Genomic DNA, 23984 nt, shown 5'->3' on the forward strand with positions numbered 1-23984 from the left:
AGTGAATGAATGAACGAGTAACAATATGACAGAGTTAGGGTGCTGGCAACTGGAGCATTCCCCCACTGTCTCTACTACAACAAAATGGACTTAACCTCTATTTATAGGCACAGGCACGGCAAGAGGAGCCGACGGGCCATTAAAACTTAATCAGAGGGATGGCTCTCTGTCACCCACCGGCAGCACCGGGCAGAAGGCTGCTAACCAGAGTGTGTGACAGGATAATGCAGGATAAAAACGGGAGCGAGAGAAAGAGGGTGAAGGTGTAAACAAAGAATAACACAAGCAGGGGGGAGATGGAGGGTGTTGCAGATTTTAGGAGATGTAAGAACAGTAATCAATCAATCTGACAGACAGGTATTGTTTTGTGTTTGTCCTTTTTTTTCTCAGCTACAGGTTTTTAAAACATAGTTGATTATAGCCTCGAGACCTGTGAACAGCAGGCAACAGCTCTGTGTTTGAGGCAGGAAGGCTGTATGTTTTCACACAATCACAAAATTGCAAAAGCAAGAACAGGGCCGTGATAGTTATGATCATGGATGTTCTTAGCACAACTGAACATACCATGAGTTTTAAGGGCTGGGTTATGCTTGTAAAGAACACGTTTGTACGACCTGTTGTCAGAATTGTTCATCCAGACTCAAAGGTGGAGGGGAAAGTCTCCCATCATCGAGAGGGGAGGGTAGGTGGGTGGCATCTTCTTTTACCACATATCATCACCTATATGCCTTGCCTTTTTCACACTAACATACTGCATCAACATGTTCGACACAAATCATGCTCTGTGAAACATTTCAGAGGCTGAAAATGTAAACGCAGGTTGCACATTTGAATATGTACATGCATTTATTTTTATCCCCAAAAAATGTCTACACAGTTAGACATGGCTATGTTGCAGGCTTTGCCTTGGGTGAGGGCTCATAAATAGAGTAGAAGTAACAGAAAATATGGTTTCTTCATTTCCTCTTACAAAAACTACATCTTTAACCTCAAACTCTTAAACTCTTCAAAAAACTACTGTCCATCTCTCCAGGTCCTCCTCTCAGTTTTTACCCTCCCCCACCATCCTAAAATATTCACCCTGTGCAGCAGAGTCAGCAGTTTCAGACATTTTTTCCTGTTTCTTCATATGACAAAAATATAAATGCAATGTCAGCCCATACCATATGCATTCTTTTACAGGCATACAAATAGGTTTTTTTCAGATCATATTTATACACAGTCTTGATCACTGTCTCCTGAGGGCTGCAGCTAACACCACAGATTGTTTGTGTACTTTGTATTTACTTTCTTCTTTCATTCTTTATTTACTTTTTCTGTTCTTTGTGTGGTACAGTATAAAGAACACCTGTTTTTGTTGTGCAGATCATCCTCCTCCATCCACTTGACTGTCCCCTCCTCCCGTCTCACCACCATGGGGAGCAGAGCTTTCAGCCGCTCCGCTCCCTGGCTCTCGAACTCACCACCACCACCCGAGCTCAGAAATATCAATTCACTTCCACTCTTTAAATCCATATTCAAAACCCATCTGTTTAAAGAGGAACCAAGCAGGATTTCTCCCGTGGCTATGCTACATTTTTGCCTTATTAAAAAGTTCTGGAGTAATTGCGATCGTTAACTACATGACTTGTGACTTATTACAAGTGAGAAGGGAGGCTCTCTGTCTTCACCTGGGTCTCATGGCTGAAAACCAACCTTGCAACATCAGTGTAAGTTACTCGGTCGCCGCCCCGGTGTCCCAGCTCTCGTCTCGGCACCCCACACCCTGTAACCCCTAATCTTATGTTTATGACGGTTAAGACTACACAAACATACGCCGTAACATCGTTTATGTTATGTAACGTTATCCACTGCTCAATTTATTGATTTTTCGCCGGCTTCGTTGTAAACAGATGCACATGGCTGAGAGCAGCTTAACCAGAACAGCGGAAAAGCGAGCAGACTTGCATCGTTCCCCTTTAAGTTTGCTTTTTCTCTTTGATTTGATTAGAATTGCACTGTCTAATTTAAGCTGTTTTTTAAATCTTTTGTGGGGTTTTTTATTGTTTATTTTGCATTTTCCTTTATTGATAGTAAGGTGTCCTTGAGTGTCAGAAAGGCGTCTATGAAATAAAATGTATTATTATAATTAGTATATTCATGCTCAGTGGTGGGTGACTACCTGGGGCTAACAGCTAAACAGCTAAAGATGCTTCTGTCAGGAGCCTTACATCCATCAGGTGGACAGAAACATGTCTCCATTTGAATCTCATTGTTATTTCACTCAGAATAAACACTTCAGAAAAGCATTTGCATTAGTTCATATAGGATGATGATGATACTGTTGGGCAGTGTGGAATAAGGTAATCAAAGGGGCTAAAAGGAGCTATTAGCTGTACACATGTGCAGTGGGTTAGTTACTGTAGTTTAAACCCGGAGAACAGGTTGAGACTGTAACTTTAAGAGCTGGTATCTATAAACCGATGTGTTCATAGTTCCTGATACTGTGGTCAGCACCGTTTTTAGTAACTGTATCTATTTCACAGGCGCAATGAACGAGGCAGTTTGCTACTACTACAGGCACCACTGCAGCTTGTGTTAAACTTTGAGGTTTTAAGATTTCAGCTGTAAATGAGAGCGTGACCGTATCCTTGCAGGTGACAGACAGTATGGATGCATGGGGGCTGCTAGCTCTGCAGCCGCCGGCCCACATCACACGGGAACTTTTCAGTGTCACAGTTGCTCGGTAAGGAAATATTTTATTACCTGCCCAGTGCCCACAGATATGGCACACAGAGCGTTCATGTGTTTTATCAAAATGATATCGAGCAAGAGCAGCTGCCTGTATTTTGCATAATATTGGCCTAACTTCATGTTATTTTACTTCCTATTCCCCTGTAGCGTGAGTAGAGGAGAACTAGACATGTTTTGGAGGTTTTTTTTAATTTGTTTGTTTGCGCATGTGTGTGTGTTTGTCATCTTCTCTGTCTATGAGCGTGTTTCCTTTTGTGTAAGTGTGTGTATTACGACAGATACCGATAGGGAGCCAGAGAGGGCCATCTGCCACACAGTGAGGGCTCGGAGGGTCAGTGACCCCTGCACTGCTGAGAGTCAGATAAAGCCATGGCTGTGTGAGGGTCTCACTGACAGGAAGAGGACAGTCTGTAGCCACCAGAGCAAGGCTGAGGTGTCTGGGATCAGTCAGTGCTGGTTTGTGTCCCAGAGGTGACGACTCAGCTTGCGGTCCTGTTTTTCTTTTTGTCCAGATTTAGATTTTCTGCTTGTTAAAAAATATGGTTGTTTCTTCCAATCGACCCGCACACAGCGAGCGAGTTCACGACCATATGGTACAGTGTGACATCCAGGGGGCTTCACAGAACTCAGTGCACAGATGCTGCATGTTTTGTTTTTCAAAAATCATTTAATCCCTTTTTAATTAAGTTATTTATTTGTGAAGAGTTTCTGTCTCGGTCACCTCATTATGATACAACTCCTGTGGATGTCAAGTCCCCTCCAGTAGAGGATCCATCTTGTGCTTCACAGTGGTATTGTTGTGCCCTTTGACCTCTTCTCTCAGTGTGGTTTACTTTTTCACCACTTCTCATTTACAAGCAAACACAGACCTACAGATAAAAAAAAGAGAAATAGCAGTGCATATGTATTTATATATACAGTATATATATATTTATACATGTATGTACATGTTGTACATCCACGGACATACACCAAGTGATATTTATGGTCTGACACTCACTTTAATATGACCACAGTATATCACAACAGCCTGTCTCTCAGCACTGGAAACCCAGTAGCAGGAAGCAGAGTGGCTGCGAGCTCTCTCACTTACAAAACCACCCGAATGTGTGTGTGTGTGTGTGTGTGTGCGTACAAAGTGCATGACGCCCCAGTCTCTATCTGGCAAAGAGCAGAACAGGAAGCAGCGAGGTGGGGCTCAGTGTATGCCGTTCTCTCTTCCTCTCCTCCGCTACGTTCACTCGCTCCGGATTTAGCCTGGCTTTTGATTCCTGGCGGGAAGGACATCCTGGATTTTGAGGAGGCAGGAATAGCACTTGGTGTTGCCTGATTGGCACTGCTGTCAGTGTGTGATAGCTCGTGTGTGTGTGTGTGTGTGTGTGTGACAGGGGACAGAAGGGAGGAGGGGGCCAGGGAGTGAAGCCAGAGGGAGGCCAAACATGGCCAGTGAGGACGTACCGGAGGACCTGCCAGGGGATCAACCCCCTGATTCCCTGGTACCCACTGAGCAGACTGACACAGAGTCTTCGGTAGGCAACTGCAGTCAGCAGGCCTCAACATGGCCGCCGTGTTTCTTTTTCAATCCATTACTGTGGCCCTTCTCTTTTCTGTCGGCTTCCTCGTTCGCTTCCTGTAAAAACATCTCCTATCTGACAGCAAAAGCACTTGCGAGTTTTCATTCCTGTGTGCTGTTGTGATTCTGCCCCGCTGTGCGAGCTGTCTTACACCTCGCTCCAGAGGTTCTTTGTTGTAAAACACCTAGGGATTAAGTTGTATTGTGTGGAGCAGGAGTGCGTCACGGTACAAACTCTCCCTTCCTGTCGTTCATGGTGTGCTGCTGCCTCTGCTCTCTCTTCTGCCTTGAATGGCTCTGGCCTCTGCTGCTGCTGCTGCTGCTGCTGCTGCTCACACTGAGAAACCTCTCAGCTCATATCAAGAAATGTGTACATGTTCATGTCACAGTCAGCGATGTCTACCTCTGTTCACATCTTTCAAAAACTGAAAGAAGTTGTCAGAGTTTCTCAAAACTTTACAATAACACATTTCTGCAGTGTTATTCCTCTTTATGACCTTGTTCTAGTACCCGTTTGAGAAACATGTTCAATTAGATTGCCTCAGAGTTGTGCAATGACATAACATTGCATTAAAGCAGCAGTTAAAATCCTGCAAGCACTGGGCCTGTTTCCATGTGGTTTGGTTGGCTGCTCGGGCCCTGCCTGACTGTTGTACTGTATTGTGCTGCAGATGGATTATGGCTTTAATGAGAGCGGAGCTGTAGCCCCAGCCTGCATGTAGCTGGATGGACACAGAGACCTAAGAAGTTGTAATCAGATCTGCTAAGCTGGATGGCTGGCTGCACGGTGCAGTGAAAGGCCCTGAACACCCCGTCATTATACTCGAGGGTGGGGAAGGGGGGGCAAGTCCTCCGAGTGTGTGTGTGTGCATTATGATCTGAGAAAATCTAATATCACAACATCAAATGAATGCATGGTGACACCTCCAGGCTCTATACGTTTATGAAGATTATATGGTAATGTAAAAAAGTACATGGGCTGGAGACATTGACATAAACAACTACTAAATGCACTGAAAGATTCAGTATTCTGTTGTAAAGCCTTAAATGAGCAGTTAAGACTGTGTCGAAGATGGTGACTATAAGGACCTGTAGTGTGGTTGTGTTTGTGCTGGTGTTCACATTATTTTGTCCCCAGTCTTGCGTTAACCCCCCCCCCCCCCATGGCATGAGAGCCTTGTACCCGGGTTAGAAGGAACATGAGGAAACTCTCATTGCTCTCAGGAGATAAGGTTAATGTGAATATTATTCAGGGTCATTTCTTTGTAACTTTTGTAGTTTTTCAATGGAGCAATTCATTTTAAATGTTTAATGGAAGATCATTTTTGCCTTTTATTTGACAGTTTACAGAAAACAATGGAAAAAGAGCAAAGAAACAAAAGCAGCAAGAGAAGGTGGTACATGCAACAAAGTTTCCAGGGCCACGAATCAAACTGTGAATGTTGCACTGTCTCAGTGGTGCACCACTGACTGGAGGGTGTCATATGTCTTTATAGTTACTGTTCACCTTTGTTAACAAGTTTTGGTTTAAGACATCCGTCGTTTTACAACATTCAACATTTGCAAGGACCTATTGAGTTGAAGCTAGTTAGACAAACCTGCTAAAGTTAGCATTGATTCTAACTAGATTAACTTTTTGTTTATCCTAGGCTACTGTATATCAGCACCTGCTGAGTCATAGATCTCCTCCACACAGTCAGTGTTGGTTTTTCCCCCCACGTCATATAAAGGAAAGGGGTTTAGCTAGTGTTAGCTGTGTCAGTTTTATGGCTCCAGTTGTGTTGATGACAAAGGAGCAGACTATCAAAACCCATGAGTAATTCTCTGACCTCAGCCATTTGTATGTTTCTATGTGATTCAAACCACAACATTGGGTAACGTGTCAAATCACGAGGTAGGTAGTGCTTAAGTCACACATGGTGCAACGACAACAGCTAACCAGGCTAACAATGGTAACATGGGAAAGGAACAACAAAGGGCTGCTACCACAATAAAAAGAAAAAAGAAAAAAATAAGCTTATGAAATTTAATTTCTCATCTTGTTTTATTTGTTTTGCAATCACAATATTGTGTCACTGACTTGTGTATCTTCTCTTTTTTTCTCCACTTCTTCTTTCAATGGAAGCATGGAAGCTCTGTTTTCTGTTTAAACCAGAGGCATTAAAGGTCCAGTGTGTAATAATTGGCCGGGTTTATTGGCAACATCTGAATATACTACCCATAAATACATTTGTATAAGTGTATAATCGCTATAAAATAAAATCCATTTGGTTTTTAGTAGCCTTATAATTCTCCTTTTATATATACATATAGCAAGGGTCTTCCTTTAGAGAGTGTCGCCATATTGTGCCGCCATGTTTGTACGGCAGCCTGAATGGAAAATCCAGCCAGCCAGAGAATGCATGTATAAACCAATGAAGAAGAAGGTGGAAGGACAGAAGACAGACAATGGTTTAGATCTTCACCTCATCGCTCCATGCTCCTGAAATAGTCCCAGTTGTCCCAGTTGTGGTAAACAAGTTTTTTTGTCCTCGGAGGCCGACGGGAGGGGTGAGTGCGAGCGAGTGAGTGAACACTGCAAACTAGAATCTGAATGGTAGATATCACGGTTTTACCCCCATTTTACTGACTGGACCTTTAAGTTAATTGTGAATAATCAGGTTTTACTTCAAAAATCACGCTGCATGCAGCACCAGTTGCACAGCTTTGTGTGTGTATTTTTGCACATCTGTGTTACATTTTTGGACACATCAACACATACAGTCGACGTGTGTACGTTTTCTTGTGACCCATCCAGAGGCAGACGAGACCCTGATTGATTTTCGTCTGTATTAATGCTGTTCTAATCTGCTGTAATCTGATTAGTGTTGATCAGTAGGAGAGCTGATGTGAGCACTCAGCTCTTTACACATTTAAGCGCAGCCTCTGCTGGGTTGCTGCCTCGCAGCCTGAGCTCAATCGGCAGGTTTCACATGTTTTCAGTTCACTCACAGAGTTGCTGTTTTCACCTCCTTTCATCCCTTGTGCTTCACTCTGTCTGGATGACTGTTACAAGCTTTGTCTGTTGTCTGTAATACAGTCCAGCAGCTGTCGGCTGGAGATGTCATCTTTACAATCAGTTTCTCTTTGAGCTCAAATTGAAAATCCCCCAAATGCGCAGTAGGCTAAATATAGTTTGTACTAATTTCCTCATATGTTACAACATTTCCTTTGACCTTCTCTGATATACCACCACTACGTCCCTCTCCTTTTTTGGCTTTGGTCTTAACCCCCCCCTCTCTCTCCTTCAGAGTGACCCAGGTGGGCTGTCAGTGCTCCAGCAGCTCGGTCTGGACCAAAACTCTGACTTCTCAGACTCAAGTGTGCAGCAGCGCCTGGACGAGCACCGAGAGAGGATCCGCCGGGAGATCCGCAAGGAGCTGAAGATCAAGGAGGGAGCGGAGAATCTGCGCAGGGCTACCACCGACAAGAGGAATGCCCAGCAGGTGGACTCGCAGATCCGCAGCTCCAAGCGTAAGCTGGAGTCCCTCCACGCTCAGCTGCAGGAGCTCGACGCCCACATTGTGGTCAAAGGCCCTGATGACAACAAAGGTAGAGTATCCAAGGAGAAGTGGTTCACGAGCGACCGTGCCACTGTGCGCTCTTTGAAGCAGTTAGAACATATTTATGACACCATTATTTATTCATGGTTTACACCAAAAGATCAAACCAGTCGATCTGCATGTTTTATCTCATCACTGCACATCACAAGCACTTTTAACATTAGTGATGACCAATTTGCAGAGTATGTATGATGTTTTTTAATTTATGTGCAGTCGTCTCTGCAGGCGTTAGTTTCAGTTCGCTGGAAAAAAAAACTTAGATGAGTAATAAATTCCAGTTGATCTATACTAACATTAACACATTGTGGCTTTGCAGTTTACAGGGACTGTCTTAATAAAGAGTGTGTTTAGTCTTGTGAAAAAACAAACTTTAAAAACCAAGAATCTAAACGCACAGTCGTACATCTCTGAGGTCAGCCGAAATTCTCACCTGCTAACACGCTGACAGTAACAATGCTAAGATGCTGCTGATATTTAGCAGGTGTCGCGTTTTGGTTTAGCTTGTTAGCATGCTAACATTTTCTAATTAGAAGAATACACAAGGTCCAGCTGAGACTCACAGGAATGTCATTAGTTTTGCAGGTGTTTAATGTGGGCATGAAAGACTGCACTGAATTCCTCAGCAATCCACCCTATGTTTTTTCATATGATACCGTACAACACCCTTATGCTGGCGCTAGATCAATGAATCAGCAAAAGAGAAAGTGATTTTCATATATTTGCCGACCTTGTAGTTAAAAAAGAGTTGTACTTCAAACACAGTCATTGTTATTACCGGAAAAGATGTGGATTATGTTTAATTCGATAAGCATTATCTGCAATAGAGCGAAAGACAAATGGACACTTCCTTTATTTACAATGCATTACGGTGTGGACTTGGTCCAAACACTAAACAAACTAGATGTTTACGAGGAAATTTGGAAACCATTTAATGATTTTATACAAAATGCAGGAGAGTTTGTGTGCAAGGGGAACTCAGGACATAAAGTGGTATACCAGAGAAGTTGGCAACACATAGTTAAGTATTATTGAGAGAGGGAGAGAGAGAAGAAAAATGTTTTCTTACCCTCCCATGTCTTCCCTTGTCCAGATACCCCTCAGTCTCCTGGGTCGGTCAGTCGGACGTCGGCCAATCAGCACCGCATCGCAGCTTTGGAAAGGCAGCTAAACATTGAGCTGAAGGTCAAACAGGGAGCAGAAAACATGATTCCAATCTATGTCAACGGCGGCAGCAAGGTACTCAACTCAGCTGTAACTCTTATTTACTGCACTGGCTTCACTACACTGTAGACTCTGTAACGCTGGGTCTCTCTCTGATCTTTCTTGTTTTCTATTTCACCTCCACAGGACAAGAAGCTTCTCCAGTCAGCTCAACAGATGCTGCAGGACAGCAAGACCAAGATCGACATCATCCGCATGCAGATCCGAAAGGCCATGCAGGCCACAGAGCAGTCAGAGGAGAACCAAAGTACCCATCATTCCCTTGTTTTTTTCCCTCTTCCTCTTTCATCCCACCTGCCACTCTTTCAGCTTTTTACTCACTGCATATTTTATGATGCCGGTGGATCAATTCTTACTTTAGAACTTAACAGTATACAGTCTCTCAGCTCACACACACACCATTACAACCCTCCTCTCGCTCTCCCAGGTTAGAGCCTTATTGATGTTCCTGCATCCCCTTGATGTTGCCCAACAACTAAAAGCCATGCCTCATTTACCATAGGTTAGAGAGGGGGCCGGTCACACGCAGGGAGTCAGGAAGGGAGTAAGACTGAATGGACTGAGTCAGAGATGACGACAGAGCGAAGTGGAGGGAAGGAAGGAGTCAGAGATGAAAGAGGGAATAAGCAGGGAGGGAAAACAAAGCTCAGAGCAGCAGAAAGAGCAGCAGTGGGAAAGGAAAGGACAACAAGCTGACTGATTTCAACACATGGCTCTCACAGGAGTCAGTTTTCTCTCCATTCTCCTTCATTTTCTCCACATGCCCTCTTCATCCAGCTGCTTTAATCTGTATATATATTAACGTGAATGCCACAGCTTTTGTTTGTTCAGTAATTCATTTTTACAAATCACAACTTCATTGTTTTGGTTAACTCTCATTAGCATCATTTTCAGCCACTACAGCTGCAAACTGACAGTTAGTCGGTGCATCTGTATATCTTATCTTACTACCTGCTGAAGACAGTTGACTGTACACCCCCACATACACACACATACACGTGTGTGGCCCTTTGCTGCATGTCATTCCCCCTCTCTCTGCCTCCCCATTTCCTGTCTCTGTCAACCATCCTGTCAATTAAAGGCAAAAAGCCCCAAAAATATAGTAAAAAAAAAGACTTGAATACACAATGAGCTACAAACCTCACTGTATCTTCTTTGTGTGTTACTGTTGTTTATATGTTATGTACTAAAGTCGACACTGTGCACCAGGTAAGCCAGACATGTGTGGGGTGGAGCTACGTGTGGAGGAGCTGTGGCATCACTACCGGGTGGAGCACGCCATGGCCGAGGGAGCCAAGAACATGCTGAGGCTGCTGGGGGCAGGAAAGGTCCAAGACAAGAAGGCCATGGCTGAGGTCAGTGAACGGAGGAGAGATAACACGGTTTAAAACATAATACAGGATTCCCATGGATAGGCTGAGCACCACAGACCACCACATAGTCTGTAATACAGTCTGTAGTCACTGCAAAGACGGCATCATTTAGAAAAGACCACTCAGTCAACACTCTCTCACAGTCTGCTCATTCTCATCCTAGCGATTCTTTGTGTTGTTAAAGTTATTAACACTGATCCGTGTCTCAGACTGTGCTGTGCTGGGTCCTTGAAAATGTTTAAAGAAGAGCCCTGATGAGTTCAGTCAGTTTTCCCACTGGAGCATCAGTGATACTCACAGCACTGTTGACACTCACCAAAAAGATAGTACTCCACATTTTAAACTGTAATTGTGATTGTAAGGTAGGTAGTCATTTCACAGTTTTACAGGTGCAGATTCTATTATTTTTGGACAGAAGCGTCCTCTCTTCAGTCTTGATGCTAAGTTAAACAACTGTCCCGTCCAAAACAAAAAGTCACATACTCTAATATTTCATTGGACATCCTTTAGCTTTGATTACGGCATGCATTTGCTGTGGCATCGTTTCAATCAGCTTCTGCAATGTCACAACATTTATTTCTGTCCAGAGTTGCATTAATTTTTCGCCAAGATCTTGTATTGATGATCTGTGAGTTGGACCTCTCCTCCAGCACATCCCAAAGATTCTCAATATGGTTAAGGTCTGGACTCTGTGGTGGCCAATCCACTATCCTTCCAGTTTTTAATATTGCATTGGACAGTTTTAACACAATTTTAGTAGTCTCAGAAATCTCCTTAGATGCTTGATGCCAATAATTTGACCCTTCTGAAACAGATTAACCTCTTTTCCACGACCACAGGATGTGTCTCTTCCAACATGGTCGTTTAAGAAATGAGACTGTAGTTAGGGTTAGATAAGATGTTGCCAGCTGAAACATAATCATCCATACAGTAATTATTCAATGGGAGGCTCTTACCTCTTAGCTTAGTTAAATCCAAGTGGTGACTTTTCTTTTGTACATGTTTACATTACTGATATTATTCATATTTCTTTAGTTATACTGTCTCACATAGTTTTGCCGTGTGCATATAATTCACTTCTTCCTGTTTGTGATACTGTTGACTCTGCAGGCTCAGTGTGGTCTGAGCGAGTCATCCCAGCGTCTGGACCTGCTGCGCTGCTCTCTGGAGCAGAGGCTGCTGGAGCTCCCCGAGGATCACCCCAAGGCCTGCCTCATCAAGGAGGAGCTGGTGCTGGCGTCGTCCTCGGCTTTCAGCTCCCGTCACAGCACCCCCTATGTCCACAACCAGTACAGCACCCTGATCAAACCCTCACCCCTCACAGGTAGAAACAGTACTAACATGTATCTTTGACCACAGTACGTTTGTCTGTAAATGTGGAGGTATTTAATTTGACTCCTATCCTCTGCCCAGGTACTCTTCAGGTGCGTCTTTTGGGCTGTGTCGGGCTGCTGGAGGTCATCCCAGGGCGGAGCAGAGGTACGCCGGTGGTTCTTCCCTCTCACTCTCTGGGAGACGGACGTTCCTCCTTCAAACTGAGTGGCCTCTACAGCCGCAGCACCAGCAGCATGAGCCTTAAGATCCCCGGCAAGACTGATGAGCTCTCCAGTGAGTGTGCCTCATCTTGTTTTAGACATCCCTCCAAAATATTAACATTTGTTGTCATCAGTGTATACAGTATATCTTTTCTGTTATATATTTTATATTGTGCATTGTTAACAGTCCTGCTTGTGTTTATGTTTTACAGCGGAGGTGAGCGCTGTGCTGAAGCTGGAGAACACAGTTGTGGGTCAGACGGTATGGAAAACAGGTGGAGAGCAGGCCTGGGATCAGACCTTCACTGTTGAACTGGAGAGGGTAAGATACAGCAGACCTGCAGTCCTTTACATTTAGAGAGAGTTTAAACTGTGGGAAAACTGAGAAAAAATGTAAATGAGCTGATGATTATGCACTAAGTTTATGTAAATAAGTAAATGCACAACAAATGTTAATTGTGTTATTATTATAATTATTTAAAGATAAAAGCCAGCAACAATAAGCCCTTGACACAGAGTTTTTTTTAGCCAGAGGAGTGTCTCTAGCTTGGAGCCTGGTTCTGTAATTGTATTCCAGAGGCAGAACCACAGACTTCGAACTTTAGTCTGTCTAGTCTAAAAGTTTGTTTCTGGATGAGTGAAAAAGTGTTCATGTTGCATTTCTGTTGTGTTTTGTGTGATTAGTCCCGAGAGATGGAGATAGCAGTGTACTGGAGAGATTACCGATCCCTGTGCGCTCTGAAGTACCTGAAGCTGGAGGAGTTCCTGGACAACCAGAGACACAGAGTCCAGCTGGAACTGGAGCCACAGGGACTGCTGCTGGCCGAGGTACCGGACACACACAGCCACAGAAAATCAGAATCAACATACTTTAGTAATCTTGTTACAGTGATTCCACAAAAACAGATATTATTATAATACTGTAATATAACCCCCTATATAAAATAAAAAACAGACATATATATGTATATACAGTGTCAATACTAAACAATATATACATAGTTTAATATTTACATGCCTTAAAAATCAATAATCACAGTCACAATCACACACAAAACATTAATCGCACACATATAGGACAGGAGCAGTCATATAAGATGGGAAGGGCCTGTATATGTATGTAAGTAAACTGTATGTACTTTTTGTTTCAGGTGACCTTCTTTAACCCAGTAATAGAGAGAGGTCGACGACTCCAGAGGCAGAAGAAAGTCTTCTCTAAGCAACACGGTATGTTCAGGTGGACACACACACACACACACAAACACACAAACACACAAACACAAAGCCACCGATTGAAATATAGAGGACGGCTTTCTGTCAGGGAAAGAAAACCTCAAAACCTGAATTCTGACTTCAAGGAAAGGCAGTTCATGGTTTTTTAATTGACTTCTGAAATTGTTTCCTCGCCCGGAGTCTCTCATAGTTCTGCTGATCTGCTGATCTCATTCATTCATCCATTCATTAGCTACACTCCACTTATCAGTCTCGGGCGGCTGGAGCCAGTCCCAGCTGACACAGGGCAATGGTGGGAGGGGGCTCTGGACAGGGCACTGGAGAGAACATACTGTATGCATGCACAGGGGGAATACACTAACTTATCACAGAAAGGCCCCAGGCTCAGGTATCAAACTCAGAATTTTTTCACTGTAAATGTAGTAGGCTAGATGACTGAAGAGCTAAAAGTGATGAGCCTTCAGATATTAGAGTCATTTTAAATCAAATGAATGACACAATGAGTTTTAACCAAAGACCAGTCGAAAGTAGAATGGGAATCACTAGGCTTCCACACAATAGTAGGTGCTCTGTTGGAGAGGATCAACACTTCAGTTAGTCAAGAGAGAGAAACAGATCAATGTGTGAGTAGATGGAACTGAAGAGATTGAGTTGATGGCTCATTAATCAGAGGGTTGTTGGTTCAGTTTCAGCCCCTTCTGTCCACTTACCAGTGTGTTGCTCTCACCCCTGCAGAGTAAAAGTGAAAGTGTAATACACAACATTTATTATTATTATTTTGTGGACTTATTGCTTGTTTTCCGCCTGATAGCTAACCAGGATGCACAGCTCAGGGCATCTGCTATATTGACCGGCTGCTCTCTCAGCTCTGACGTTGCATCAACCAGGATTAATTCATGAGTGACGATAGGTCGTGTCAGGAGAGCCTCACCACATCTTGCATCTTATTTTTCAGTCTTTCCAAGTTGTGACATCAAAGGTCTGTAGGAGGCATCCAATAATACATAGTTTTCCAATAAAAATCAACAGATCCAGACAGTGAGGTCCTTTAACTCATGCATGACATGAAGCTGTATGTAGCTGAGCACATTACTCTTCTACACCCTTTTAACAAATCCAGAGAAATTATGAGCAGCCAAATATGCATCCAGTGAATGTGCAGGTCACAACTTGTCCACGAGAGTGTTTTGGAGTTGTTGGATTGTGTATTTGATGAGTTGGATGAGGGAAACCAAGAAATCCCGTTAGCCTCCGTAGCGTAGCTCTGAGCAGCTCGCAGCTCTGCTCCGCTCCGCCGTTCTAAAAACAGCTTGCACTGACAATTAAAGGTACCGAACCTACTGCTAAGACTATAGTGATTATGGCAATGGGCAATTTGCCAAAAATGTTGAACTATCCCTTTAAGAACCTTTTTTACAGAAATGTCTGACCTCACTGATTATGTTTTTGTAAAAAAAAAAAAAAAAAAAAGTTTAAGATTATAGAAATTACCTTGTTTCCTACTTTATCAACGTGTTCCTAGTTAAATAGTGCTGTTAACAGATAGTAGTAGTTGTTATCATATCAGATAACAGAGAGACAACATTTCCATTCTATTGTTTGTTCCCTAATATTTGCATAATGAGGAGTAATCAACACTTGAAAGCCAGGCATGTCATCATGGATGTATATACCCATGGTGCAGATATGTTGTTGTTGTTCAGTTACTCCTCTTAGGAATCACCACAGTGGATTTACATATTTGATTTGGAATAAGTTTTACTCTGGTTTCTTCTCATGGAGCAATTAGGGTTGGGCGAACAGAGAATCCACCTCCCACACCCCAACATGCTGCAGTTAAATATGATGACAGACGATAACACATAATACAATACAATACAATACAGTAATACAATATAATGGATCCTGTTAAGAGAACTGACTGGCAATGAGGCAGTGATGATTTCAATAGTTGACTTCATGCCATGCAGGGTCATTTCTCAAAAATCTGAGCGCAGAAAAGGAAGTGCACAGAAGCAGCCAGAGTGCGAGGGGAAGGACATGAGCTGAACCACAGAACAAAACACAGTCGTTACGAGTGCAGGCAAACAGGTCGAGCAGCTGAGTGAGTTTGTGCTCGAGCAGAGAGAGAGAGAGAGAGCAGGGTTTTTACAAAATCTGAAAGTGAAGTGAAGAAATAATGCTTTCAAAATGAAAGACCACACTTGTGAATACAGATAAAATAGAAACCACTTAACTTACTTGAACAACAAACTGGCATCCTGCACGCCATGCTTAATGCCTGCTCCGTTCAGATAAAGTGTTAATGGCTTCTGGTTCTCTCTGGAACTGGGATTATAAACATCACAGCAAAAACAAACCCAGGTCATGCAACGGTGCAGCTGTCTCCCCTCATTAAAGCTAGGAGGACTTCATCAGGTGCTGCTGCTGTTTGCATGAATGGATTCACTCAGACAGAGATGATTGGTCATTGTAATGTCTGACCTTTAATGTGTTTAACTTATCCACTATGTGTGTGTCTCAGGTAAGGCCTTCCTGCGCGCTCGTCAGATGAACGTGGACATCGCTACCTGGGTCCGCCTGCTGAGAAACGCCATCCCCAGTGGAAGCAACACACCTGCCTATACACCCAGCTTCACAAGCAACACACTCACACACAGCACAGGGTACGTAACCTACTGTGTGTATTTTACTGTGCAGTTTTTGAATTTGAATAGTTTTTAAGATCATTCATTTAGGCACCGTTTTATACTGAAAAATATTTGTTGCTGTAACTTTTAAATCCACAATAGCGTGGATTTATGCACACCACTTGATCATTTTCCTCCACAGTTTTGAATAAATTTGTCGTTCCTTTGTAACCTAAAATCAAAAACGTTTGCATTGCAGAGAAATCTCAGTGGAGAAGCTGAGTATGGACAGCGACTCTCCTCCTAAGCCTGAGATCAGGAGGGATGTGGTGGATTCACCCGCTCCTTTGGTGAGTGAGGCGGGAAGAGAGGGACGAAGGCCAAAGAGGAAGGGAAGCAGACAGAGGATTTTCAGACAGGGGAAAGATGGGAATCTTTACACTATCGTGTTACTACTTTGCTCCGTTCCTACCTGCAGCCTTTGGCTTGGGAACAGTGCTGCAGTCATAGGCCACAGAGGTGAAATCGAAGACAGGGGGCGAAAGAAGAGGACAGAAAATCAGAGAAACGCAGAACTGAAAACTCAGGGAGACAGCTTTAATGAGACATAATTGGATGGAGGGCAGCTTTAATTTGATCAAGGCCAAATCCGTGTTAGTTTCCCAGTGTGAAGACCACAATCTGCAGAGGGCGATAACATGGCAGAGAGGAGAGGAAGTACTCTAGACTGAGAAAGAGGAGGAAATCAAGACACAGCTGTTTGTTGCACATTCACACTGCTCTCAAATCTCGTCTCATATTAAACTGACTCTTTTATTTTCAACAACATTTGATACATGAGGGTCATAATGTGGTCTGGCCTCATACATTATTTGTGCTTTTTTGAAATCTACCAGATGTCTGCAATTCCAAAAAGTGGGTTTTCATAGTTTAAAAACTCCAGCTAAGTTTAAAAAAACAAAAAAATAAAGACGCCAACTTTAATTCTATACAGCTGCTGGTAGTTTTTAATCCATTATCAGTTTTTATCTGTTATTGCTCACAAACATTTGATTTCAGACACTGCTTCTATTTCAACATGACATCAAACTGTGTGAGAGAAAGCCTGTTAAAATTAAATCAACCATTTAGTTTCCTTCTACATCCATTAATAAAGGTTGCTTCATTTTCACCACAAAACAATATTGAAAGTTCTGGAAATCTGACAAATATATTTTTTTCTTATTATGAATCATTATATTTACATTGGCACGCCTTGTGCGACATATTTTGGCAGTGCACTGTTTAATTATGGTCCTGCCAATGAAGTACATTTGAATTTTAGGGACCGGAGACACAGACAGACACAGAATTAGACCAGCACAGAGAGAGGGCCCGTGGCAGATGGTGTGTTCAACGGGGTTGAAGTATTATGGGATTAATTACTCTGATGTTTTTTAGAGAACTAATTAGCAGTGAGGAAGGAGTGGAGAGGACAGGAAGAGGGGAGGAGCGAGGCTTTCGGCCAGCGGGGGCTCTGGCAGCCGCACATGATGAGCTTCAATAAATGTCTGTTTGTCTGCTTTTACCGAAGGTCGTCACAGATGTTAGCAATCATTTTGTCCTCGTCTCTCCTCTTTCTCCTTCGCTCTGTTGTTGGCGTGTTCCCTCTATGTCACTGGTGTCCCCACTTCCTCCTCCGTCTCCTTCCTCTTCGTCCCTGTGGTGTTTCACAGGAACAGACGCCGGTCATCGAGCCCCCGTCCACAGCGGGTGTTCACCCTGTTCATGAGCAGCCAACGAGATCGCTGTCCCAGAACTCTTTACGCAGGTGCAGAAACACACAAGACCTCTCTCTCTCCCTCTCTCTCTCTCTCTCTCTCTCTGTCACACACACACACACACACACACGTATATACACATAGGAACCATACCTGAGCGTATCTTTTTGCAATATGGTCAACACAGCTTGACACCAGAATCACACCCCCACACACAATCTGGTGTTGTAACTTCTTTTTTTAACACCCGACGGTGAAGCCAACTCATCATTACTGTGGATTAGAGCATATGTCAAGAAACAGTGGCTGAAACACAGAATAAACACTGCATTCATGCTACGGATATTTGGTATATGGGATGTATGTTTTTCTGATGTTGCTGAGCATATGTCATGTTGCATGCCATGCATCATCTGTAATCTGCCTATAATCTGTATCTCAGACCCAGCAGAGGCCCCCTCTGCCTGCAGGACTTCAAGCTGATAGCGGTGCTCGGCAGGGGCCACTTCGGAAAGGTACTCATGCTAGATACTAGACAGACTAAACCCATATGTTGTTAACTTAAAGGTTCAAGTACTAAAACTGTCCTTGGTATATTTTTATGCAATGAGATCAAAGGACTAATGTGAATTGAAGGGCTTGTACCGATGAACTCACAGAGAGATATCACCTGATTCTCAGAAAAACAAGGGTTGTAGCATCTTGTAGCAACAACGGAGCTAAAAGGACACTTAAAGGTGTACAGAAATGGCCGTTTGTCCTGTTTGTCGCGCCGAGTTGTCACGAGCTGCAACACGACTTTACCTGAGTAAGGAAAACGAATTTGATTGGTCGTTATCGAGCGAGCGGGATATTCAAAGCTTGGGGCGAGACCGAGCTCCGTGTGTGTGTGCGTGTCTCAGACGTTTGAATGACGGATGACGGATCCAATATCAATGGCTGATGAATCGTGTATAGATAATATAATCTATAATATAATAGAGTATAATATTGGTGTTGATAGTAAGCCAATGCAATTATAACAATAGAGAGGAGCAGGTACTATAAGTTTTTCTTCATCCTGCTCCTTTTCATTTATGGTGACTATGTGTACATTATGTAAATATGTGCAACCATGTGTAGTATGTATACCATGAATGGAATAAATCAAAATGAAATGAAATACTTAATACAAATAATCTTTAACTTGGACATCACACCAGATGGAAATAGGCTACTGTAATTCTATCCCTTTATTATTTAAAGCACGTCTTTATGTATATGTCTATATATTAGAGATAAGAGAGATAAAGATTAGTGATAATATATTAGAATAAATCCAGCTAAATTAATTTATTGTATAGGTTATAATGACAAGGAAGCTTGATAGTTAATTTATGAATAAGGGGTGGGAGTAAATAAGTTTCACTTCTTCCCACTCCTTTTCGGATATGAATTTTTCATGTGTTGTCTTTGTAAAGTATTTATTTGTTATGTCTGTCCATTACTGTATTATTTCTTATTTCTTTTTACATATCTGAAATAAACTGAAACTACCTAACTAACTTATTCCTGCTCAAGTAATGTTGGATTAAAAACTACAATGCCCAGCTTTTTTGGGAACTTGCTGAGCCTTCTTTAAAATGAAACTAAACGTTTATGACTATTTTTATAGAACAGGACTAAATAGAGTTGTAAATGACAGCTACACACAGGTGAAAGATGGACTAATGTGTTCTTTTTTTTGGAAATGTTTTCCACCCTTACCCTTTAAACATTTGTATTTTATTACTGTAAATAACAAAGTGATTAAAGAAGCTTTCACTGGACTCCCCAGGTGCTGCTGTCTGAGTACAAGAGTACAGGAAGCCTTTACGCCATCAAAGCCCTGAAGAAGGGGGACATCGTAGCGCGGGATGAAGTGGAGAGGTAACTGTACTTGACGACACAGAACACGGCGACCTCGACCGAAGTCTCTACTGCACAACACGAGTTCATTCACCTCATAATTACACCTGGTACTGTTCAGTAATTACTGTCTCGCTTGCAAACCCCGCCCCCTCCTCTGTCCGTCCGCAGTCTGATGTGTGAGAAGCGGATCTTTGAGACCGTCAACGGCTCCCACCACCCCTTCCTGGTCAACCTGTTTGCATGTTTCCAGACACCAGAACATGTGTGTTTTGTCATGGAGTACACGGCAGGAGGAGACCTCATGATGCACATACACGCTGACGTCTTCTCTGAGCCACGCGCTGTGTGAGTTCTGCTGTGTGTGTCTGTTACAGACAAGAAACTTCATGTGTTTGCTTTACTGTGTGTGTGTTACTGTGTGTGTTCACTTCTCGTCCGTTTGCTGTGTGTCTGACAGGTTCTACTCGGCCTGTGTGGTCTTGGGGCTGCAGTTCCTTCATGACCATAAGATTGTGTATCGGTGAGTAGCTGCCTCTTCTCCAATACACACTCCCTCACTCCCAACACCCTATACCTGGAGTTGATCCCACTCTGTTCCTTATCAGGGATCTAAAACTGGACAACCTGCTGCTGGACACAGAGGGTTTTGTGAAGATAGCAGACTTTGGGCTCTGTAAAGAAGGTGAGTGTCCATTATTCATCAGGTAAATTGGCCTTGTGCAACGTCAGAGGAGGAAAAGACCTTTATATTTGCATAATGCATGTCTTAAGCAACCTCTCTCTCTCACTCTAAGGCATGGGATTTGGGGACAGGACTAGTACCTTCTGTGGGACCCCCGAGTTCCTGGCCCCAGAGGTGCTGACAGACACATCATACACCAGAGCAGTCGACTGGTGGGGGCTCGGAGTACTGGTCTACGAGATGTTGGTTGGAGAGGTGAGGATACAAGAGTTAGAAATTTAAATACAGTCATTAGTATTAGATTAAATGCATCTTGACTGCTTGAGTTGTGAGTGTTACCAACAAACCAGATCAAGGCCAAGAAGCCTGGTAACAAGTAAATACAATCAACACTTACATTTAAGGAAACAGCCTTACTAACTTGATAGGAATCCTAATTACAGACACATTGGCACTAAGAATACAACTGGTCAGAGACAGTCTGTCAACATAACATAACATAGACGTGTATCTTATGATAGTGGTTAATGTTATAAAAATTCAAATTCAATTTCAATTCAATTTTATTTGGGGTGGGACAATGCAAGTTCATGATCCGTTGTCCCATACTTAGATGTTCCCTAGTACAAATACAATAAATAAAAACAAAAACATGTTATAAAATAGCAGCATTCAGTTTACAGTTCAGTTTTTAGAGTAATAATACAAATACAATACAGTAGTACGACAGTAATACAAAAGTGCAACCATGTCTCGAGTAAGAGATAAAGCACTTACAATCACTAAAGTGCTTAGAAAGTCCTGGTATTCATATCTAATATCTAAAAAATGAAATAGTCCTGAAAAGTGCTGACTCACTTTTTTTTGTTCACGCCATTTCACATCTCAACTCATTTATAATAAACAGTCTCAACACATATGAACAGTTTAACATCCCCTCCTGTGTTGCCTGTTGTCTGTTTGTCTGTTGTCTCTCTGTTGTGTATGAACCTCACATGACCAGAAAGTCAGTACTGGTTAAAATAGGCACGCTATGTCAAGGTTTAATCATTCTCAATAATCTACAGGTCGTAGGTCATTCACTGTTCATGTTCTTCTCAGACTGAGTGGTGATCAGTCTGAAGAGAAAACTTCTTTTTCACACACATAAAGTTTTGGTCCAGATTTTACAACGAACAGAGTTCAGAGAGTTTGAGCTAGTTGAACTGGCGAGGAGGGACGTGGACTGGCCTTGATGGTCTGGTCTCGGTTCGGGCACAGACTCAGTTTGAGCTCCAGGTGGTGTCTGACAGTAACAAGCAGCACTCTGTCTCCACCTGTGTCAGAAGGGGGGGAACACATATTTGAAAAAGAGTTGTAATATTTGACATATATCATTAAAACCCCACTCCACTCAAAAATGTGTTTTGCTTGTTGTTACTTGGAGGTTTGAGCTCCACAGTGCAGAATGATGAATGTGCAGAATTTGACACTTGAAGTCTGTTTTCACATTCGTCTGCTGAAAGAGGAGAATTTCTCCGAGCTCACCTTAAATCAGACACTAATTATTATACTGTGTTTTATATTTTACATGTGTTTCAATTTATGCAGTTTGCACAGACTGTAATGCAGTGAAGAATAATGTGTGTCTGTTTCTCTCAGTCTCCGTTCCCTGGTGATGATGAGGAGGAGGTTTTCGACAGCATTGTGAACGATGAAGTACGATACCCTCGCTTCCTCTCCACCGAGGCCATCGGCATCATGAGACGGGTGAGAATCGCCTTCTGCTCCTGGCTAACTTAAAGGGATAGTTCAACATTTTGGCAAATTGGCCCATTGCCATAATCCCTATAGTTTTAGGAGTAGGTTCGTTACTTTTAATTGTCGGTGCAAGCTATTTTTAGAACGGCGGAGCAGAGCCGTGAGCTGCTCAGAGCTACGCTACGGAGTCTAATGGGATTTCTTGGTTTCCCTCATCAAACTCATCAAATACACAATCCAACAACTCCAAAACGCTCTGGTGGACAAGTTGTGACCTGCACATTCACCACACTATGAGATAATAACGGAACGTTACGAGACAGAGTTGTTTTCGAGGCAAATGCAGAGACTGCTTGCCGAAAAACTGCCCTTGACAGGTTCTGTATGAATTTACCTCGAAAAATTTGTCTCGTAACGTTCCGTTATTATCTCATAGCGTGGTGAATGTGCATTATGGCAATTGGCGAATTTGCCAAAATGTTGAACTATCCCTTTAAACCTGATATTCCTTTAGTTTCTACTGGATATGTCGGAAAAATACAAATTGAAGCTGTGTATATGACCCCACACTCATATCAGTGATGTTGTTGTTTTTTAGTTGTTGAGAAGGAACCCTGAAAGACGTCTGGGCTCTGGAGAGAAGGATGCTGAAGAAGTCAAGAAACAGCCTTTCTTCAGGGTGAGTCAGAGTTTTAAAGCTCTTCTCATTATTCCTGTTATTGATATTCATTATTCCTGAACTTGATGTTAAAGCTTAAAACCAAATACGTCTTGTAGGGAATGGACTGGGAGGCTCTCCTTCAGAGGAACGTCCCGCCTCCCTTTGTCCCGATGATCGAAGGAGACGAAGACGTCAGCAACTTCGACACGGAGTTCACGGCCGAGGCTCCTGCCCTCACGCCGCCCCGCGAGCGTCGCACCCTGTCCCGCAAGGAGCAGGACTACTTCAAGGATTTTGACTATGTCTCTGACCTCTGCTAGGGTCAGGGGTCAGGGGTCATAGGGTTATTAGCTGCCCACTGCCAGCCTCAGACTCTGAGAGGAGACTTAAGAAACACAGGCTGACTCTCTGTCCCGCAAAAGACAGAGCTGGACTCAATGGCGACGGGAGGCGAGGACTGTCTCACTCTGTCCTCTGTCTCTGTGTGTGTGTCTGTCTGTGTCTGTGACGGGATGAAGGACTGGCTGGGCCGAGTGTGTGTGTGAACGTGGGGGGGGGGGGGGGGGGGGGGATCAGCCGAGTCTGATCGTGTGCCGCACACATCCACACAGTGCCACAGATCTGCTGACCTCTAGACTATCTGGAGTGGCTTTTAGAGGAGGAGGAAGTCGTGATGATGACGGAAGATAATCCAGATTATGTAACAAATGGAAGATGAGATGATGGATCCTGCTGTTCGCCCCGCCTGGCAACACAAGAGAAGCATAAAATATGAATCGGTGATTGTACTGAAACGCTCCAAGAGCCTCAAAATCAGAGTGGGAGAGTGAAAAGTGATTATTTTGAGGGCAAGCTGTTTGTCTCTCTTCTTCCTGCACTTGCTAATCTCTTGTCCCTTTATCTCTGCTGTTTGTTGCTGCTAAGTGTGTGTGTGTCTGTGTGTGTATGTGTGTGTCTTGGTCATGAATGTATCATGCACCGCCTGTTCATGAACACATGGGGGAGCAAGAGGAAAGAGAAACCTGCTTATTTTTCAGAGCTGCCTGTGGACTGTGTCAAAGGAAGTCAGAGGGGAGGGGGGGCAGGTGCTGTTTGTTTGTCTGTATCATATAGGACACCTCTTCACTGTCCTCTCTGTTTGTCTGTCAGTACAACTACAATCATTTGTCAATGGCAAAAAGTTTTTGCAAATTCTGTTTTTGTGATTTATAGTTTTTTTTTCTCCCCGTTTGTTTCTTCTTCTGTCGTTTGCTGGTGAAACGTGTTGGAACTGTGACTCAGTAAAGATGTGAACCCAACACAGACACAACTGGTCATTTATCATCACTGGTTGTTTTTCCATTTGCTAACA

General features: G+C 43.1%; 1 protein-coding gene across 3 annotated transcripts in view; it reads left to right on the forward strand.

Moving 5' to 3' along the window:
- The window catches only part of LOC146983391 (serine/threonine-protein kinase N1-like), a 36405-nt gene extending 12474 nt beyond the window's left edge, over window positions 1-23931 (forward strand). The window contains exons 1-22 of one of the 3 annotated variants that reach the window (XM_085784941.1): window positions 2642-2725; window positions 7597-7897; window positions 8999-9144; window positions 9256-9376; window positions 10339-10484; window positions 11613-11826; window positions 11916-12110; window positions 12250-12359; window positions 12722-12865; window positions 13189-13264; window positions 15795-15936; window positions 16160-16250; window positions 17616-17710; window positions 18103-18175; window positions 19477-19568; window positions 19719-19895; window positions 20008-20070; window positions 20156-20232; window positions 20345-20487; window positions 21874-21981; window positions 22571-22651; window positions 22750-23931. In XM_085784941.1, coding sequence (XP_085641067.1) covers window positions 2657-2725; window positions 7597-7897; window positions 8999-9144; window positions 9256-9376; window positions 10339-10484; window positions 11613-11826; window positions 11916-12110; window positions 12250-12359; window positions 12722-12865; window positions 13189-13264; window positions 15795-15936; window positions 16160-16250; window positions 17616-17710; window positions 18103-18175; window positions 19477-19568; window positions 19719-19895; window positions 20008-20070; window positions 20156-20232; window positions 20345-20487; window positions 21874-21981; window positions 22571-22651; window positions 22750-22953 — 2868 coding nt within the window. In that variant the 5' untranslated portion in view covers window positions 2642-2656 and the 3' untranslated portion in view covers window positions 22954-23931. Of the gene's footprint in view, window positions 1-2641; window positions 2726-3933; window positions 4263-7596; window positions 7898-8998; window positions 9145-9255; window positions 9377-10338; window positions 10485-11612; window positions 11827-11915; window positions 12111-12249; window positions 12360-12721; window positions 12866-13188; window positions 13265-15794; window positions 15937-16159; window positions 16251-17615; window positions 17711-18102; window positions 18176-19476; window positions 19569-19718; window positions 19896-20007; window positions 20071-20155; window positions 20233-20344; window positions 20488-21873; window positions 21982-22570; window positions 22652-22749 lie in introns of those variants that run through there. The other 2 variants (XM_085784940.1, XM_085784942.1) reach the window with 2 other exon arrangements.
- The last annotated feature ends 53 nt before the right edge of the window (window positions 23932-23984 follow it).

This window comes from Trachurus japonicus, chromosome 8, assembly GCF_045865225.1.
Source record: "Trachurus japonicus isolate A0001 chromosome 8, Traja_1.0".
In the NCBI taxonomy this organism is placed as follows: domain Eukaryota; kingdom Metazoa; phylum Chordata; class Actinopteri; order Carangiformes; family Carangidae; genus Trachurus; species Trachurus japonicus.